Source organism: Ammospiza caudacuta, chromosome 11 (genome assembly GCF_027887145.1).
Source record: "Ammospiza caudacuta isolate bAmmCau1 chromosome 11, bAmmCau1.pri, whole genome shotgun sequence".
In the NCBI taxonomy this organism is placed as follows: domain Eukaryota; kingdom Metazoa; phylum Chordata; class Aves; order Passeriformes; family Passerellidae; genus Ammospiza; species Ammospiza caudacuta.
Genome location: NC_080603.1, coordinates 22,214,091 through 22,235,786, shown reverse-complemented (window position 1 = coordinate 22,235,786; position 21,696 = coordinate 22,214,091). Strand labels below are relative to the sequence as shown.

Sequence of the window (21,696 nt, the reverse complement as noted above, 5' to 3'; positions counted from 1 at the left end):
TATGGAGCTTAAACCTTTTGTCTGCTTGATAAAAACAGGAAAGCTGCTCTGGCCAGCAGAGTGCACATATAAATGGAAATTACATTGCTTCAAATTTATGCATTAAAGCAAAATGCATTGTCAGACAGTATCCAGCCAGTCTCCAAGTGAGGGTGGTGTGGTGAATCCGAATGTGCTGCTCCTGCCTCCTGCAGCTTTGGGATCCAGGAGCTGTGGGGATGCTCTGTCCCTGGGGAGTGGAGGGGGCTGAGATGGGGAACATCAGCAGGAGCTGATTAGAGAGGGCTCAAACCCCCAAAATCTGGTGTGCCCTTCCAGTTCCACTTTAGTAAATGGTGTCAGTAGCCCATGTGTGACAGGCGTGTGGTGATCCCTGAGTGGACCACAGGAGAATATATTCTCCTTTGGGGTATATTTGGGCTTGCAGTAGCATGGGTGGCACTCAGGGCACTGAACAGTTGGTTTCAATCAGTTCTGCTGAGTGCAGCAGCTTCTGGAACAAACACATGTCCACAATGTTTGTCTGCTCCCTCCACTGTTTCTTTAGAAACTGGAAATAGTCCTAGCAGATATAATGGTTGGTGTGTGGGAATAACGTTCAAGGACGGCCTAATTAAAGCAAAATGTAAATGGTATTTGCTTTGTATTCATGCATTTCCTGAAATTCTATTTGTGTGACCTGAAGTTTTCCCCACTTTCCTTTCACCTTCACTCTTTACTTTATAGAAGTGTTAAGGAACTTCTGGCAATCCTAAGTCTGCTTTCATACTTTGAACTGAGGTATTTGGTGTCCTCTGTTGTATGGCATTGTCTCATGATTCACTACTCTGCCTCTTTTGGAATAATGCACCAAATGCCTGTTGGTTCTTTTGCTGCCCCTCTCTTCTGGTTTGAGGTTCATTTCCACCCTTGTGGATGTTCTCAGCAAGCCCAGCAAAACATCCTGTTTCATTCCTGGATCTTTCATGTACTGAAAGGACTGTTTTGGTTCAGGAGCCAGGAGAGGATGCAAGAGTAGAAGTACTGGCATGTTCCTGGAATGGAGATGCACATGTAGGCAGGGATTATTTGAGGGGTTATGGACAGAAATGAATGGTGCTCATCTCCAAGGCAGTTGTCCCAAGACCTGACTATATTTATTTTGTATTTTGGCCACTGCTCTGTCCCCTGAGTACTTTGACTCCTCTGTTGTGTCACCTCACTTCCCTGCCATTATCCACACTCCCAGTTCCTACTGATTTCTCTGTTGCTGATCTGAGGCATTTATACCCAATCAGCCAGGGGTACCTTTGATGAGTTTTGGAGGGGCTGTAGGGAGCAGACAAGTGGGAATGCTGCCTGCCTGCCTCTACCCACACCATGCAGAAGAGATTCTCTGCATCTGCTGGTCACGTCTCAGTCTGCTCCGGTTCGTTTGTTTTGGTGACATTTTCTCAGCTAAATGAGAGCCCACCGCAGAGATTAATGCAACCTGAAGCAATCTGGGACGTACAAGCCCATCTGTTAAGCTCACTCAGTCATCTTCCCATCATTCTTCAATCTTGGCAAGAGGGGAATAAGGGAAGCAGGACTCTGATTTGGCTGTCAGATCCTCTTTCACAAGGAAGGGAGTTTGCCCACTTCTTATCCAGTATCCCATTTTCTTATGGCTGTCTTTAGATGCCTCCTTTCCCCATCCATCCCCTTTTTTCCCCAGATTCTTTGCAGGAAAATGGGAGTCTTCCTTTCCTCTACTGCTTGTTCCTCTAACCTTTCCCACTCCTGCCTGAAGTGTGTCCTACTGTTCCACTTGTGTTTCCTACAGTTCCCTCCCCTCCCTGCCCAGGTTTACAGCCCAGTTCTGGCAGCTCTCTTCATTTCCAGCTCTGCACCAAAAGGTCTGGAATTCCTCTGGGGGGGACAGTGCATCAGGAAGTCCTTGACCCCAAAGCTTGCTTCCGTTTGATTCGGTTTCATTGTGCTGGAAATGTGATTAGTGCACCCTTATTATCTTTTCTCTTCCCTCCAGCTAATCAGTGGTAATTTCCTTAACCATATTTCAGAATTAAGATTGGTGTCAGCAGGTTTTAGAAAATTTTAAAATCTTCCCAGGTTATTTTTATCCCCAGGCAGAATTTCTAAATGAGCCTTCTGCAGCATGCTCACTAGCACATCTTGAATTCCAAAGGCAGAGAGTGCCTTTAATTTAGATTAAATAATCGCAGCATCTCTTCCTAAGTCTTTCAGTCATTTTTGATGGCACATTGGTGCAAAATACCAAGCTGGAGGGAATCTTGATGCATGTGTGCATTTAATTCTTTTAGGCATGCCAAATTTAGTTCATTATTATCTTTATTAGCATTTTTAAAGATTTCTTCTCTGAAGAGACATGCACTAGCTAAAATGAATCCCTAGCAACTGAAATCAGTTTTGCAGATGGTTAGGGCTATAGGTTGAATAACACATACACACAGATGAGAAGAATCATGTGATTTTTTTTGGTAACATTTATAAGTTTTAGTGCAGCTTTATTTATCTTTTATTTATAGAAGAGTTTCTCTGAAACCTCTTCCACAAATAATCATAATTTAGACCACTGCTCTGCATACCAAGTAGGCACAGCAATTTTCCAAGACAATCTCACTAAGAATATGGATTTTAGAATAGACTTGACCTTTAAGCAGAAAACAACATTCAACATTAACTACAGCATAGCTGCCACTCCGTTATAATTACATATAGAAAGCTGTGAAATGCAATGTGAAGGTTATATAATTTAAAATTGCAGGCGAGGGCTCCAAAAGCGATCATTGAAGAGATGTCCTGCAGAACATCCTGTCAGTTTTCTGGCATGTATCACATAACCATTAATAAATAAAGTTGTACAGTTCTCTAAAAATAATAGTAGTTCATCGTGCTCAAAGCCCATAATAATATTGCTGGGAGATTTTTGTGTCATTGAAGGCAGGGTTTCAAAGATGCAAATGCTGCTGCTGCAAAGCCTTTTGCTGTTTTATAATTGCAAGTCAACGCTGTCCTGATGTTTTACTAATAAAATGTTAGTAATGGCATTTTAGTAATCATACCATTAATAATAAATGAGATTTTTAAATGATAAAAAAGCAAAAGGTGAGGCATCTCGGTATCTCGAGACATAACAGATCACTGAACACTTCCATGCCACTGCACAGAATCCGCTGAAGGCATTTCTTAGCGAAGCCTCTGTACAATATTAGAGAGGGAGCAATGTTGAACCATAACAATTATTTATATTCCAACTACATGGTAAAAACTAATGGGTGCAAACCCTGAGGGCTTAGGAAGAGTATTTGCTGCCTGTTTTAGGTTTTAGTGCAAGCAGAATTCCTATTGAAATAAATGAGAATTACATCATTTCTAAGCAGAGTTAATTTTGTCTGTTAGCAGTCAGTGTGAGAGAATACCAGTGAAATTTGTGCAATTCATGGGTCTCCAAGGAGGATTTTCCTCTTTAATCTTTGTGGTATAATCAGGGCCACTGCATTGGCATCACCTCTGCAGTTCAGTGGATACCTGGGCTGGTGCCCACCCAGTCAGGCTTTTTGTCAATCCCACTCTTTATTAAGGGTGTTTGGTTCAAACCTCAATACAAATGTATTCAGGTCAAGTGGAAACCTTTCTGCCAAATCCCAAGTCATGTTTTTCTGAGGAAGTGCCATCTTCTCTCTCTCTGTAACTTCTTCATCTTCTTAGTCAATATGAACCTACCAATAACATACCTGGGCTTTCTTCTCTGTTTAAGTTTGTAAAGGCAAGATTCTACTCAGAGGAGGAATTTTCAAGTGAAAAGCTTCTCATGCTCTGAGCTCTTGGGATTGGGTTTTAGGGATCTTTTTCTTTTAAATTTCTCCAGTATTCTGGAGGTTTAAAACTGCCTCAAAGGAATCCTGCTTACGCTGTAAAAAACAAAACTTTCCTTCAACAGAGGGACTATTAAGTAAATATCAGCTTTTAAAAAAATGCTATTATGACAAAAGCATCATAAGAAACAACTAAAACTGATATAAGAACAAGAACAAAATATTTTTGTATTTGTATAATACTCAATCTTTGTCCCTAAAACTACTTACATAACTTTATTGTTTAAAAAAATGTAGTTTCATGCATGAACAATAAAGAACTGCTTAAAATGCCGCTCAGTTCCCTGGTAGTTATGAGTGACTGTAAAATACAATATTGATTAAACTATTGCTGCTTCTCATTTTTTTTTTAAGTTAGTTTTTCAGGAAGAGAAGCAAGTCCTAAAAATCTCTTCAGGAACATAAGCAATAGAAAAGCTTCTGTAGTTGAAGGCAGATTCCATTTTAGTGAGCATAAACATTGTGTGTGTGGGAGCATGGGCACCGGGCTCTGACCCTGGCAGGCTCTGGCATCAGGCATGACAATATGGGTTACAATTGCTGCAATCAAATTGTTTTTTAAAGAGAAAAAAATATCAGTCTTCTGCCATACTTCACTTGATTTATTTTTTTTAAATTGGAGGAAAAAAAATATAAATATGGTGGTTCCTTGTGAATTAGAGCTGGCAGCTGAAAATAATCAGCAGCGGTTATTTTAATTTTCAATGCAGTGTGATAAATCTTACCAGGTAAAGCCTCAGCAGTGTTTTATCTTAGGAGTTCTCTCTACCTACCAGTACAACTACTACAGTCAGCATTGGACAACATTTTGTCAAAATCTTAAAACTTACTTTCTTCTAATGTAGGAATATGAGTTCATTGGATGTTTTTCTGTGGGAGCCTCTATCTCATTGTTAAAATATTTTTTAATATTTTGAAATGAAAGTAGCACTGAAAGTCCAAAACAAGTCTAAAGATTTCTTATCTCTGTGGTAGGATGTGGTGATACAAAATCCAGATATCTTCTAAGATGAGCACATGAAAGAGTGGGAATAAGTTCTCACTTAAAAAAAAAGAAATAAGGATCCTTGGGAGGTTTCAAATGTAACCTAAATTAGGGATAAAGCTGTCATTTTAAGAATAATTTGGTGAGAACTGCAGTGTGCCTGACTTCTTTGTTAAAAAACTTTGGTATTAAAGAGCAAAGGATGTACCTCTCTGGAGAGGGCTTTGAGGAATGCTCTAAATCTGGACACAGCCTTGGTAGTAGGAAAGACCAAAAAAAGAAGAAGATGACTCTCAGAGAAAATCCTTTGAAGCAAATACCTTTTGAAACCTTTCAGAGCAGGTTGGAAAAAAAAATGCTGCTGTGATACAGCTGGTTGAAATATATATATATATATATATATGTAAGAACTGAATTCTTAAAAATACGAAGAAGAATAAAAAAGCTAAAAAAAAAAAAAAAAAAAATAAAAAAGAGCCAGGCAGTAGCCATTGGCAAGTGTAGGTTTGGTATCCAGGTGCTGTTGGCAGAAGTGCATTGACTGTGTATGGAAACTGTCAAAATGCCAGAGCCTCTGCACTGGCTGGACTAAAATGTCCTGAGAAAAAGCTTTTGTTCAGAAATTCCCTATTAAATCTGTTTGGAAATACAGCATTTAAACCTCTACCTACGAGCTGCAATCCCAGGAGAGAAGTATCTCTTTTAAAATAAATAAATAAAAAATACCGCAAAGTAAATAAAGCTGAAAATGCATTGGTCTTCCCTCTTAGACATCCCTAGGTTTTTATTCTGTCTGATGTGCTGTCTCTCCCACTAAATATAAATAAATCTCATGTCTAACCTCATGAAATGAATATTAGTTACAGTGTTTATCTCGTTAATTTAGAGGGCCTTAACGTGAATTAATTCCGAGCTCTATCAGTTTTATTCTCACAATTATTTCTGGTGCTCCTGAGCTCTGCAGTCCAAAGGGAAGGTGCCTCATCCATCACCAGGCTGTGACTGGCCCAAGAGCAGGTGTGTGTGAGAAAGAAGGTGCTTCAAGGAATTTATCTTCCTTCCCCTGAGTTATGTCACCATATAGAGTTCGCCCTGTCTGCTGCAGGATTCACTGCCTCCCTCTGGTGCCTCCGAGGGGCACAAAGGTGAAGAAGGATGGAGCAGGTCTGGCAGTGGCTGCAGCTGAGGGAGAACAAAGCTGCTAAATATGCAAGAAAGCTCCTGCTGCCCTCTCACCCAAGAGGGATGTGTCTCCTGCTGCAGGCCAGGCGCAATCTTCACCTGGGGGATGTTTTAGGGAATGAATTAGGAGGAAAATTCTAGAAAATTTACGTTGCTGGAAAAACAATTAATGCATCGGTTTCCTGACAAAACATTTGATTCAAGAAAATTTTGTTGTGTTTTTATCCATGTTGCCCTTTTACCACTAAATCTTATATGTCTTGAGGCTAAAATAGAACATTATAATCATGTAAAGTGACAAACTGAAATCTAGGATGAGAAATTATATCAGTAAGGACAGTGCTAGGCTCAGGATTTTGAGGATAATATCGATCATCCTTGATATCAGGATTTTGAGCATAATATCCTTTGAATTGAGGTTTTTCCCTGATGATCTCACTGCTGCTGTAGGGTTGCTCTGCCTGAATTAAACTTCCACAACTCTTCCATCTTCTCTGCAGTCTCTGTAGATAAATTGTTGACAATGTTCACGGGGTAGATACCAAAAATGTAGAGGCAATTGAAGAAATATGCAGGGAACCCCCTCAGCAGAAGGTAAAAGTGGTGGACATGGCTAATGGTGACTGTTGTGTGTTCTTTATTTCTGTATTGAATTGAGTCTCTTGGGTTTATTAAAGTCAAAAAAAGGCACCAGTGACTGCAGGAAGATGGATCATTAGGGAAATCTGTGCTGGAATCAGAGTTATGAGAGCACACACACACACTGAGCTCCCTGTTCCTGGTTTCTTTTTGTTGATTTTTCAGGATCCAGGGCAGGAAGGCTCAGAAGAGGTGAAGAGAGAGAATTGAGCTCAGATTTCTGTGGTAACTGATAGTTCTCTAACAACGTCCCTGACTGCTTTTATTGTGAATTGAGCCATCAAATGGCATTGCTGCAATAATACTGAGTGCTCTGTGCTGCTGTGAGAGAGGCTGACCTGGATTCCAGGCTGTGTGGAAGATGAGGGAAGCTCTGTCCAGGTCCAGGGCTCTGGATGGGCTGCGCTGATGGCAAAGCTTTTGCTTTAAGCAATAAAATAAATTCTGTGATGTCAGGCAGGTTCCTCTTTCCTCCCATCAATCTGTCCAGATTACAGAGTCTCTTCAGACTTTCCCATGTGTTTTAGATGATATAAAAATTTTTCCAGCTTTTTTTTTAAGATGCCACTGTATAGGAGGAGTGGTTTACTGGGAACTTCTCTATAAAGAATAGGGTTCTGTCCTTTGCATGGGATTTCCTCTTCTTCTCCAGGTTTTTCCATCCCTGACTGTGAGAGCACATGAACCAAGTTCTCAAATCTCTATGGGGTTTCTGCCCACACTTAAGAGATGAATGTTCAAAATATCTGTGTGAAATTTGGCACAGTTCAGGAGAACCTTCACTCTAATCTTTGGAAACACGTGGGATAAAGGTGAACTACTACTGGCAAAATTATCAAAATGAAGGTCTCTGAAAGAAAAGCCAAATGGAGCTGCCATGTAAAACCTTTACATTACTGGGCAATGTAGGATGCACATCAACTCCAAAATCTTGAGTGTACTTTTAAAAGCAAAATTTGAAAGCCTGAAACAGAAAATAACTTTTTCTTCCCTGTACAATTTTCTTATCTGTGAGACAGGAATGACACACTACATGTTTCTTGTAAAATAAGTCTGATTCTAAAATGTTAGGTGGCTGAAAACCAGAAAAATATTCTTGTTTAATCACAGAGGAGAGCTGTTCTCAGGAACAGCTGTATTTCTATATCTAGATGCTTGTCCTGGTCAATCATTTGGGCCACTTGAATCTGATATTACTCAGGCACATTTGCTGTTTTTATTGGAGTCCTTTTCTTGTCATCTGAATATATTTTTAGAACTTATTTTTCTCCAGTCCTTTTTCTACAGATGTAATTTAGAGACCTATAAATCTGTGCAATGACTCAAAACAACAGAATTCACAGGAGATGGAAAAGATGTCATTTTCTTTTTCACAACTGCATATTTGCTTCTGAAAATTGTTTGCTCAAATGCTGCTTTAACTCTCAGATTTGTGTTTGCATCAATACATGGTTGGCCATCTCCCTGATTATGTTGAAGTGGATGATGTTGGGCCAAGAAAGGGCTGTGAGTAGTTTGTGAAAGATAATTTATTGTAATCCAGAAAACAAGAGTTCTCCCCACCAATTTTGAAAGGTCAAGTGTTCTCTGCATGCAGTGGATGACCTCCCCTTATACATATGAATGAATATTTTTCTCTTTGAGGTAGACATCTGTTGTATTGTTATATATGTCTGGAAATGTCCCTTTGGTCACTTTGGGTCCCCTGTCCTGGCTGTGTCACCTCCCAGGCACTCCCAGCTTACTTGGAGCAGGGAAAGCAGAAAAGGCCTTGGCTCTCTGCAAGCCCTGCTCAGTAATAATAATAAAAATAATCTCCATTATCACCCCTGCATTCAGCACAAATCCAAAACACAGCCTCATAACAGCACTGTGAAGAAAATTAATTCTACCTCAGCCAAAACCAGCACAGTTCTGAATCATGAATTCCAGCCTGGAAGACTGAAAATTGTAGGCTGTTTTCTCGACATTTTGTTTTGATGCAGCCAAACTGACTCAATTAGACAAAGCTGAAGCACCTGTCTCTAAGGAATTAAAATATCAAATGCATTCTAAGTTATAAAATGAAATATATTGGTTTTACTTAGATTCCAAAGCACGCGCGGTGTTTCGGTCCAGTTGTACGCGTTCTGTCTGTGGTGGTGTTCGCATTCACAGGTTGTTCTTAGGAGCTGATATTTCAGTCAGGAGATGATTTTACTTCTCTGGGTGTGTGGGTACAGCTCCTGTAGCTCACCTGGGCCTCTGAGCAGGTGGAGGGAGCTCCCCCAGCTCAGTTTGGTCCCTGCCCTGCCCAGCTGTCCTGCACAGCCTGCGTGTGGACAAAGTGCTTTTAGACACTTCTGTGAGCTCCAAGCTTCTTATCTAAAGGCTTAATGCCTGTACCTACTCTAGGAGGGAATGCCTCGTTTTAATTAGGTGTGATATAAATGACTGGAGGACATTCTGCAGCCTCTGGATGCCTTGTGTTCAATCCTTGTGTTTCACAGAAGCCAAGGAAATTTCCACCAAGCCTTGGGAAATTGTTGAGTTCAGACACAATGGGAATGGATTCTGACATAAACCCCTTTCATTGAAAATTTTAAGGCCATGTTTAAATCACACCATTATAATTTCCTGTGTACATATGTAGCTTATGATTTATTTTTTTTTAAGATACCACATCACAGCTGAGTAATTCTGTTTTGTTTAGTTTATCCTCAGTCTATATAATTTGTAAATGTATATTTGCATGAATAATTACCTCTGAATAAGCTAAACCAAGCAGGCTGGCAAATACAGATTACTCTTTTTTCTTAGGAAAGGATGAGCAATGTGACTTTATGCTTTGGGGACTAATGCTACTAAATAGCCTTGCAGTTAACTCTTAAAAAGAGGGGGACACGAATATCATTAAACACATACAAGAAAGAATAATTAGGATATAAAATTTTGTCACTAGTGAAGTGACAATCAGCACTGCTTAATGAAAGTTTGAAATAATAATAATAATATGAAAATAGATTATTATTAAATAATAATAATAATCTAATAATCTCGTGTCCTTCAATTTTTTTGTAACAAAAGGTGTTGTTAGAGATTCTAAAATAAGTAAATGTCAGTTTAACGTGTCTGAAAATAACAATGTCTTATGTCAAAAACTCAAAAAGCTAGATTTGTATGTATTATGTAAAATAGAGTAAGAAAGTTAGAAAATAGAAAATATGAAGAAAACCTACCCTAATATGTTGTTTGGATATCTTGGACATCAAGAGTTAAGAAGTAATATTTAAATACTAGTTTTGCCTTTTGGGAAACACAAAGAGTGTAATTTGGAACAGAGTTGGGGGTTATGAAAAGTAAAATAAGAAAAAAGAAAGTGGGGAAAAAAAGAGAACTGAGTTGTATCAGTTCAGATTTATTTGGGGCTCTGTAACCATAAAATACAGAAGAGCTCTTTTCTGCAGGCTGTAAAAAGGCTTCGATCTTGACTCAGTCTCCCTCGGAGTTGGGAGGGAAAAAGTCTTGCAATAAACTGTAAGAAGCAGGGAAGCAAACAAGTTTAACCTCCGTGTCTTTCCAGAAATGGTCCTGCAGCAGCAAAAGGAAGCTGTGGGAGCAGCTGCTCCTGTGTGATGGGGCTGTGAGAGCTGGACAGGCAGGACCGGGGGAAGGCTGAACATCAAATGTGTCTGTGGCTGAACCCTGTCTGCAAGGCCAAGCTCCATCCAGCTGAGGTTAAGGGGCATCTCCTTTTTCTCTTGTTTTAGAATAAATTACAGCTTCAGCTGTCACTGTAATGCAGCATGCAATTTTATGTAATAAAACCTAGGCACAAGAACCCTTTCTGACTGTAAGCTGGCACTGTGAGTCATATTGTATTGAAATGCTCCAGAATTCTGTTGTGGGAGCAGGAATACTGAAGCAAAGAGAAGAAAGCCTCTATAAAGTGCTGGCAACCATGAGGAAAAAATGTCATCAATCTGTTCGAGGAGCAGGGCTTGTAGGTAAAACATATAGCAAGACTGAAGTTCTCTAATATAAATCTTCCCTGACATTGTTGGTCAGCAGCACCTCTTAGTCTTGTAACAGAGAAAATTAATCTTCAGTTAATCCAGATGTATAATTATTTACTTTTGGGGCTCAGACAGTCTCTGACACTTTTCTTGTCTGGAGCCAAGGCAAGAAAACTCTGCCACTTTTCTTGCCTGGAACCAAGTTGAAGGAAAAAGGTTGCAAGACAACTTTCGATATTAACATTTCTGTAGAAATACAGTAAGTATAAAAAAGATAACTATGGATGGGTATTTTGTCTCTGGTGTGCTCAGCAGGACCCTGGTGGTGGCAATCGCAGCTGTGGCTCCCTGATTATTGAAGGAAGCTTTTGGCTGGAATGGGAACAGCTCTGGTCAGAAAGCAAAACAGAGTTTACACACCAACAAAGGATTTGGCGCAGCTCCCTTATCTCCCCTTCTCTTTCTTCCTTTTCTCTAATTTTAAAGATCGGCTAGTTTTATATTTGCAGCTTTCTTCACGTTTGTTGATGTCCAGCTTTGATCTGCAACCAGCTTGAGTTTACTTTTATGCTCTGCTGAATGCTGCCTTCAGCCTCAATTTCAGAGCTGTGCAAATAAATTATAGCGATGTGTTTAATTAAAGTTCGTCTCATGTCCTGATTGCAAACTGTTGCCTTCTCAGATACAATTTGCAAATATATTTTGGAGTTTTATTTTAGGCAGAATGACTAGTTGAAGGTTATTTAATTGTGATTGATTGTGCATGGGATGTTTCTGCTGCCTTTATTTTGTGAACAACCTGAAAATAGTAGCTGAATGCTGAAGGACAAATGAAGGGCATTTGCAGTGAGATGTAGTGAGTCTGAACAGTTACAGAACTGGGGGCTGATGTTTCTAGAATTACATGTGTGTGTTTTGGAGAAATTGCCTTAATTCTAAGGAATGTACAATATTTATTAACATTAAATATTTAGTTTTATTCGATACTTAGAGTTTCTTTAGGGAATCTAATTCTGAAACCTTTTGGTGGGTAGGCAGGAATTGTGAATATGAGGAATATGAGGGTGACTGTGTCATTTTCATGCCTGCAGCTTCCACAGGCCTGAGGTCCCCCATAGTTTGTGCAGAATCCATTCATTAATATGGGTCAGGAGCTTGGTATTTGGTAAAATACATTCATCATTTGAGGTTACTGAACTATAGCACTACCAACAGGTACCATGAAGAGAAGAATTTTCACCACAGCCATTCTGTGGTGGACATTTCATTTCATTTCATTTGATTTCATTTCATTTCATTTCATTTCATTTCATTTCATTTCATTTCAGCACAGCCATGCTGCTTTGGGTTTGCTTTCTGCCCAGCTTTTAAGAGCTCAGTTTAAGAGCTGCTTTCTTATCTGCACTGCCTGCATCCTTATTTTGGTGGTCAGAAACATCCCTTCCTGGGTATGCCGCCTTTGAGTTTTGTGTTGAGTTTTTTGGTTTTTTTCCCCCTTCAATGGTTTCTTCCCTGAGTCTTTTTTTGCTGCCTTTTGGGTAAATAAGCCACAATCTGTCTCTCAGGCAGTGGTTTGGGTACAGATATATAATGCTGTTATTAAATCCTTCTCCTCAGTCAAGTGGACTGGTGAGAATGTGATAAGACAAACATACTTCTGTTATTATTTTTAACCTATTTATCTTATTCTTTTTAATTGCCTCAGACTTAGCAGGAAAGCAAGGTTTAAAAACAGCGTCCAGCATCTTCAAGACCCCAGCTGCCACCTGCTTCATATAGTTATTAATATTTTTCCTTTGCAAGACCTATTTTCCTCTGTGTCATCCTTGACTGGATGAAGTATACTCTTTTTTTCTGTTTCATTTTTGAGATAAGTAGAGGAAATTAGGATAAAAATCCCTGACCGTCTTGATTGTTGCATTTTCATGATTATTTGTCTTTTCTGTTTTGGGGGAGATTCTGTTAGAATTTTTAAGATGGAATGTTTACAACTCACTGAGCATCATCTTGGGACTTAGAAAACTAATAAGTTGCCTAACATAAAATAATTACTTTTCCTAAAAATGTTTGTTTTATTACCTACCCCTACTTCATTTCATGCATGGGGGAATACTACTGAACTCCACAATGCACATCACAATTTGCTCTAAATAGTCATATCTTTGAAACAGCATAGCTTGAAATGATTGGAGGAGTAAGTTCCTCATTCAGATGGATAAAACAACTCATTCTTTAGCAGTTTCCCAGTTTTAGGGTAAGAGGATTTACTGTGGCATAGCTAAACCAAGTAGACAAGTGCTCTTTTTCGGCACCTGATAAAAGGATGAGTCCTCTTTTGTTTTTGAGCAGAATTATTCTACCACAGGAAAGCAGTTTATCAAATACAAGTAGTTGGGGGTGGGGTGTTTCACTTTTCATAAAGCTGGTATGTGTAAAATGAGGATTATGTCATGTTGTAGGCATTTCTAAAAACAGAAATGAGAAATAATAGGAAATTTAATCTTTATTAATTTCTGGAGGTATTAGAAATGTTGTGACTAAAACGGGCCTTCATGCATCATAAATGGTCTGTCAGCTTCTGAATGGATTATTAGGAAGGTAGAATGTCTGGATTCAATAGGATTCTCCACCATTATTTTGAGGTTGTATTTTTTAAATATTTAATTTTATATTAGAAGTTAGGGTTCCAATTAGTTGAGCCACAGTCCACTAAATAAAACCAAAACTAACTACTCTGAGCTAGTATTGCTGTACTGTATTCCATGAGATTTTATTAATACTGCAAATTATTTTGCTTTTTATTACAAATTTTACTTAAATGTATAGAGGAAGGGCTAAGAATAATTTGCATAACTGTTTTTATAATTTCATGCGTACCTATTACTTTCTAGATTGTATTGCCAAAATGTTACAACTTTATTCTAAACTCTTCCAGTGAATTATTGACTTCATTTGGCCAGAGATGAGCCATGTGTATTTTTACTTAGGGGAAGATTTAATTCAATTTTTGTTCATCATTTTAGCTGGAATTAGAGGTGCTATTAGCTGTGCAGACCTCTGGGTACCAGGCTATAGATGCTATTTCCAGAATGTGATAACCTTTGAGCTTTGACGTATCTGTATTTCATGTGGAAGATGTGTGATGAAAGCCCATGAAACTCTGTTCTATCACACCCAGCTGCTCCTTCATTATGCAATTTCTTACACATACTCTCAATGCATGAATGTACTTAATAGCTTTGGCACTGGGGCCAACTTTTAAAATTTGAAGCAAAGCACATGGTTTGCAGAGTGTGTGGGGCAGCAGGGAGTCAACTTCTGTTTTCCACATAATTAAAAAATGAGCTGTGCTTTTGCAGGGCCTTTTTCTGTCTCTGTCTTGCTGGGCACGTGTTTCCTGGGAAAGACCAGTGAGCCTCTCTTGAAGATGCAGTTTGCATCCATAAATTAACTATGAACATCCAAGGGCAGTTGCTGAACGCATAAATAATTGTGCAAACATGTAGTTTTGTTGTTTACAGAGCAGTGGATAGCACCCTGGAGAAGCAGAGAGCCAAAGGGATGTGCAGAGCAGCAGCACACGAATGTAGATGGGCAGGGAGCTCATTTCCACCAAGGCATCCTGCAGAAGCAAATGATCTTCATGATCTTCATGTTTGGGTATTGATTTTGCCTCAGGAAAAGTCAGTGTGCTTCCTCTCATACAAATAATGACAGCCCTGATTTTTGCTTTGGAGAATAGGTGAGGAAGGCATTGGGTCCAGAGGAATCCCTAGAAATCAACCTAGATACAACCTCCCATAACCTCTCAAGCCATAAGATTTCTGAGACAAATAACCATTGTATCTAATGACATATGTGTAGGTACAAATAAAAATAAAGATAAGAGCTACAGAAAGAGGTAAAAAGTTTATGAACTTAAGTACCCTGCTAAATACCCTTTCCCTATCTGAGGTTAATTCTTTAAAACTGGAGGCATGAGATTAGGTAAAACAGAAAGTACCTTTCCCTAGTATGAAATCTTTACTTGGTTTTATCCTACTTTTCAGGTACAGGAAAAAAATTATATTGTCTAAATAGTTTTCTAGTTCTTTAGAGATGAAAACCCCCATCTATTTCAGAAGAAACGGTGAAGTGTGAGCTTTCCTGTTCTACATTTCATTACTTGGTGTTGTATCTGATGTTTTCCTAGTCAGAAGTGTCTTATAACTTTGGCTGGCCTTTCCACATACTTGGTTTGTTCAGCACTGATGACATATTGCAGACTTGGAAACTTTTCTGAAGCATTTACAAAGACAGGAATCTTGGCAAAGTTTTTGTATGGTTTCAGCTTGAATGTTGAGATGCAAACTCACACAGATACATTTTTTTAAAGGGTAAATACTTTCCTAAAATACCCATGTTCAGGAATCTACTAAAATTTCACACATCCTACACATCCAGAACAACTGTTGCTAGAATTTAAACAGTTTGTGTAGGGATACCCAAAAGCAGAACTGTTGCCTTTGGCCATGAATCCATACTTAAGTTACAGAACTGAACTGAAAGAGAAAACTTTTCCATCCTGTACTGTTCCTCTTATTTTAATTTTTAAACACTTATGTAATATTCTTGTGTTTTCTTGTACATGTGTTTTATGTGAGCACTGGCTACAGATTTAGAGGTTCCAGAATGTCCTCAATGATGTCCTGAGAGGTTCATAACATTCTAAAATAGTAATGTACAAGACTGATTATCCTCTTACTTTGTTTTTACCAGAATTTATTGCTGCAAATGTGTGAGAAAAAGGCCGTTGGTCATTCTTAAATGATATATTTTTTAAAAATACTTGAAAACTCATCTTGAAATATTTTCCATTACTGCCAGTGCTTGACATTTAAAAATAACTTAGAACTTGTTCTATATTTTCTTGCAGAGTCCTAACGGAAGAGCTGAAAATCTTCCACGTTCTAAACACTTTTAGATCAAAGTGACTCTAAATAATTTTAAAAATATGTATTAATAGAAATCATCAGAGCATAGTCTGTTATCACTGTAGTTATCTGAGTATAATGCTTGGATAACTGATGGATTAAAATAAAATACTTCAGTAGTTAGGTAAGATTGCTGAGGAGTCACAAAATAAAACTGTGTATTGGTGGAGTTTGTGGTTCCTGTGTATTTTCAGAAGTGACCAGTAAAATCACTCATTCTTTGAAATACTTTACTAGACTCTGATTATTTTAAAGAAAATATACAGAAGTGAATTAGTATCCTTTAAACAGTTCTAAATAAATTCCTGTAGTTAATGAGGGGAATGTCTTGTCAGAATCAGCATCTCTTATAATCACTGGGAAAAAAGGAGGGGATAGTTTATCATAGGTTATGAATTGTGAATTAAAACCACAAAAAATTATCTGTCAGATTGAACTTTCAAGATCTTTGCTATTAGAGATATTGCTGGTTAGAAGTTGGTGTAAGGCAATTGCAGGGCTCTGCTCAGATGCTTGTGCAAACAGCTTTGTTTCCATGCAAGGAGCACCCTCAGTGATGTGTGGCTGTAACTGTAGCCTGAATTTTGTCTCCTCTTTGCAGGCAGAGCTTGTTGATGTCCAGTATGGGACCATGGAAGACCTGATCCGGATTCAAGCCATCACAAACGTGACCAAAAAAATTGCACTTTTGAAGCTTGGACAATCACCTTTGCTTTATAAGGTTAGTTACACATCAGCTGAATTATTCATTTGGTGGGTTGGTGTTTTTTTTGTGCTTCAGAGTCCAAAAACAAAGCGTTTCCTATTTTCCCCAATAAGTCAGGACTTACGTTCAAATTCTTCCTCAGTACTCACCACTTTCACTCTGAAGTGCCTTTTATGTGTTAAGAGTTGTTTATTTTTCTGTATATCTTGCAGTGCCTCAGTACTCTGCTGTATTTTCTCTGGGTATACTACAAGCCTTTTGACAAACAAAGAAATCTCTGAAAGAACTAATAAAGCAGAAGGGATTGTGTCTGGAGAGGGTGTACATGGGTGCACGTGTATCCATCCTCTCCAATCCTAGCTCTGGCAGAGAGCACAGAGCAGGAGCTCATTAATCCACTTTTGCACTAAACATAATAAACCACTCAACATGTAAACCACATTTAAACTCTAAACATCCAGTAAGTGCCTTCTGTTACAAATATCTTATAAACAAAATTGCTGCTTTGACTTTCAGAAAATACAGAAAGTGTAGTAGCTCAGTAAATGCTTAAACAATTCATTCCCAATTCACAAAAGCAATTATAAAAGAGCAGTGACTCCAGATCTTGCAGTTAAGTAAATCGGGACCTCCTCTGTTGGCCACAGAAAGCACAGCCAGGACTTCAATACAGATTCAAAAAATAACCACTTAATGTTTTTTTCTATAGGAATAAGATTTGTCTCAATAAAAATGCCATTTTCAACTGAGTAGCTTTAGCTGTTTGTTTAAATTATTGAGATGCAATTTAATTACGGCTGCGAAAGGTCAGTTGTCATTGCTGGGGCTCGGTTGTTGCCCATCATTTCCAGCAATAGATCTGATCCTGCATTTCACTGCTGACAAAGCCAATGAAACAGCAATCAGGGCTCATAAAGCAGGGGTTTGATAAAGATGTAAAGTTTGCTGTAGCAGCACTGTCTGTGAGATGGAGTTTTTACCAATTTGTGTTCCTGTGTACACTCACTGTGTCTGAATTACCAAGCAGCCTGAAGGAGGAGAGGTAACCAGAATGTGCTGAGGACAAGGCACATCTCAGGAGCTTTTTGTGTGGGTTGGCTGTAGCCTGGTCCCAAATAGGGGCTGTTAAATGGCTGAGGTGCATTAGCTACATTTCTGGTGCTCCAAAAGAATCAGCTTTGCACATTCAGAGTCTGTTACACAGCACAAACCAAAGTGTGCTGTGATCAGGAGTCTGACTCAAATGTGTGCTCAGGGTCTGAGGTAAAATTGCAACCACCCAAACCTACTTCCCGTGTTCTCCTCACAAAAGGTTTGCCATTTTTCTTGAGCCTGTAAACTACCCTTTTTTAGAGTATAATTTGTTTCTCTTTGGCAGTGGAATAATTGTAAGCTTTACTTTGCTCGTAACTATCAGTAAAGGTGTAGAAAGATTATCAGAAGTAGATTCTCCCTTTTTAAGGAATATTTGATGTGAAATATTGCCTTAAGCTGCAAGTCCTGCTGGTTTAAATGAGCCCAGTATCTCTCTGCTGAATCCACTCTTTGTATCTTTTTCTCTCCCCTAATGTTTATGTTTCTGTACTTACTAAGTCTCACATTTCTGTTTCAGCTGATACTTCCCTCTCCCTATATTTTCCTTATCTCTGCCTTCCATGTGCTTGGTTTTACATCACATTAAAACAGGGCACTAGTTCATAAGAGAGCTGTGACTATATAAACATATATACTTAGTGAGTTTCTTTCCACTTTTTGTATTTAACTTGTATTTTTCATGTTAATTTCCTTAATTTTTTCATTATAATTACTTTATATTATGCAAGTATCTCACTCTGGATTTGAGTCTTATTATTGTAGACCCTGCACTGAGGTTCCATCTTCATAACAGTTTCTAATTATGTCTCTATTTTTCAGTTGTATCTCCCTTGCACAGTTATGCTTTTTGTCTCTCTCTCTTTACTGCTGTTTTTCGTGTGTGTGTTTTTTTTTTTTTTCCTATTTTCCCCTTTTGTTTATTTAATTTGCCTTTTAAAAAACGTTTGATTGTTCTTTTTCTCTCTGCTGAATACTTTGGAAAAAAACCTGAAAGAAATAATAAACTACTGCTGGCAGAAAAAAAATCACCATGAAAACTGAACAACATTTCTTTTGTTTTTACATCATATTAAGAGAAAGGATGTGCTGGTAGAAAAGAGTTTCATGTTCAAGGTGCTAAATTACAGAACTAAGTCAAAGTGATGGAAATTTGAATATTTGGAAATATAGTTATATAAATGGCAGTATTTTTGCTGTGTAGATTTAGTTTATAGAGATTGGATAAGGTACAAAATTGGGGGAGGATTAAGGTTGAAAATAATTTGGAGCTTGTACTTTCAGTCTTCCAGGCTGTGCCCATCTCTCATATCTTTAGACACTGAAAACAACAGAGTTAAGAGCTTGGAATAATTTGAAACTGGAATGTACAGGGAATTTGGAGTAGGCAGAAAAGCCTGAAGTTAATGTGCTGTTAAAATATGCAGTTTAGTCTTAAACATGAGTAATTCTGATTAAATTCCGCAAGGTTCATAAATTTAAGCTGCTTTGTGAGAACGAGATTTGCAGAAATCTGACCTGGAGTTATTTTTGCAATTGGATATGATTTTCAGATTTCACTGGGAGTGTTGTGTTTCTGTTCCAATGGATCAGAACCTGGTTTCTGGTCAGGATGAGAGAGGCAGCAGCCCTGGCAGTGGCACCTGCCCAGAGCCACAGAGACACATCCTGATCCCTTGAGCTGGACCTTTTCAAACAAAGAATGTGTTACCTCAGCCACATCATAAATTACAGCTATAAAGAACATGGACCCTACCTTTAGAGCAGGGTATCCACAAAAGCAGTGAGTCTGGGGAGGGGGAAAAAAGCCCAAAACAAAATAAAAACCAAGTAGTTTACATTGCTAAAAAATTAAATAAAGATAAAAATGTGTTATGTATTTTATATATATAAAAATATCAGAGTAGAGCAAGGGCTTGAGAAGGGGTTTTCACCATTTTTGGTGCACTAAGATCAGTTAGTGAGCAAGACTCTGTTATAGATTAATATAAAAAGTTGAGGGGAAAGGAATGGTAGAAAACCTTCAAGGAGCAGGCAAGAGTATTGCAAAGGCAAAATCCTTTTCAAATGCAGCTGAAAGGTTCAGGAATTTACTACCCCCAGCACCTGGAGTGGCAATTTCCTATAGCAGGACAGACTGAGGCAGGGGGCTGAGCTGTGGGGCACCTGGGGAGCACTCGTGGGACAGGGAACTGGGCACAACCAAGTCCTTTTGGTCTCATTAGCCACAGTAATTCACAGTGCTGGAAAACTGACAGGAGGAAAAAATTCAAACTGTTTCAACAGCTCCTGAAGGGATCTTGTGACTGGTCTGAGACACTTGTAAGATCTGGATTGCTGCAGAATAAAGAGGGGGCTGGATTAAGGAAGAAGGAAAGTTTTCTTAAGCAGGGAGCTGAAATGAGACAAATGCAGAAGTGAGGGAATTGCCATGAAAAGGACACATTTTCTCATACCTTGAGATTGAAGGTGTCTGTCTCCTGGTGCCCTGGCTAGAAGGAAAATTTGTGTTTTGGTGGAACTCTGGTTATTGGGGTCACTGGTGAGGTTGAGTAGCCAGTCAAGGAGGCCAGAGCAGCCTCCTGGTGTCCTTGAAGCAGGAGGATCTATAAATGTGGCTGCTGAAAGATGGGGAAGTTTATTCTCAGTGATTAAGCAAATCACTCATGTGGTGTAGAGCACCTTCTTGGGAAAAAGCACCTTGAGCTGCCCGCTGTGTTTGTAGGCAACTTATTCTAATTGTGCAAATGTGTGGTGGGAGAGAGATGGGCAAAAGCACCTTGGTATCACCCAGCCCCTGTGCCCTGGAGCCCATCTGAGTGTGTGCCACTGCTCTGAGCACGCTGAGGAAACCAGAGGAGGCTTTTTCAGGGAGAACCGCACAGTGGTTTCAATATCCAGCCTCTGGAAATGTCATTACCAGATTCAATTTTTGAAAAATGTTGTGTGTCTTGATCATGATTTAATCTTTAGGGGTTGCAATTCGTGAAAAAGCCATAATTTTTGTCTTAAATTAACTTTTAATAGAGTAACAAAAGCCCTGAAGGCCAAACCACTTCATCTTTAAAATGTTCGCATATTAACATTTTTTCCACATCCATTAAATGAAGATGTTGTTCTACTGTGTAAATATCTGTATTTATTTTAATAATTTACTGCCTTCATAAATATTCATAAAATTGCTTTTTAACTGTCATAAAGTTTAGGAATGTGGAGACTTGGATTTTTATGCAGAGGTTATTGGCAGGCCCTTACAGATAAGGGTTTGCTAAATAGAAAATATTAAAGGTTCCCAGAATAAAGGTAATTTTGCAAAAGGATTCAATTTAATAACTGTGTTAATTTTAAATAAGTTTACTTTAGAAAAAGTAATTTCACTTTTCTACAATGTCTACATTGTTTATTTCCTTTTTCCCTCTGGTACTTTTTATGGCTAGCACATACAATTGTGAAGATGATAGTTTGCATTGTAAATCTCCATTTAACGAGGACCCTCCCTTTCCTTCCATCCCTTCCTCCCTCCCTAGAGATACACAAATATATGTGTGTATGTTTATATACATATATACAGTGTGTGCATATAAATATACAAATAAAAACTATAGTAAAACCCCAAACATTTTAAAGGGAACATAAACACTTGATATGCATTTAATTACTAAGGACACTGGGGTTTTGGTTGGGGTTTTTTGTGACCTTTTTTTGGGCAGTAAAATTTTTTCCAAGGCTCCTAAAGTCTTTATATACACACATTTCCCCATATGAGTGCCATGGGACTTTTAATGATATTATATCCCTTCCTAAAGCCCTTCTCAAAAAGTCAAGCCACAGATATAGGCAGCATAAATAAAAATTATAGAAACATGTAAAACTATACCTGGGGATCTGGACCTGAAGGGATTATCTAGTAACATCCACTGGATGTTACAGCATCCTGTTTTTCAGGTTTTCTCTAATGTACCATCCTCTTAAAATCTCATCTCAACTCCCAAAATCCTGAGTTTCTTTTGGTAGTCCAAACTGAATTCAGGTTGATTCATTCAGATTGTTGGTGCAGTTTGCTAAGTAGCCAGTTTGTATTTTCACAGGGTATGCTAGTTCTTATTTTGTCTTGAAGGAAGCACTAGTGGCTTTGTGATCCTTTTTCCTTAGCCTTTGTCTCCCCTGAATTTATCAGAGATTCTCTCCTTTGAGTTAGTTGCTTTTATTCTTTATCCTTTTTCACTTCCCCCAAGGACTAGATTTA

General features: G+C 38.5%; 1 protein-coding gene across 1 annotated transcript in view; it reads left to right on the top strand.

The window, feature by feature from the left end:
- The window catches only part of NAALADL2 (N-acetylated alpha-linked acidic dipeptidase like 2), a 312,928-nt gene that overhangs the window by 145,850 nt on the left and 145,382 nt on the right, over nt 1–21,696 (top strand). The window contains exon 4 of the mRNA XM_058812368.1: nt 16,254–16,373. Within this exon, the coding sequence (XP_058668351.1) occupies nt 16,254–16,373 (120 nt within the window). The remainder of the gene's footprint in view (nt 1–16,253; nt 16,374–21,696) is intronic.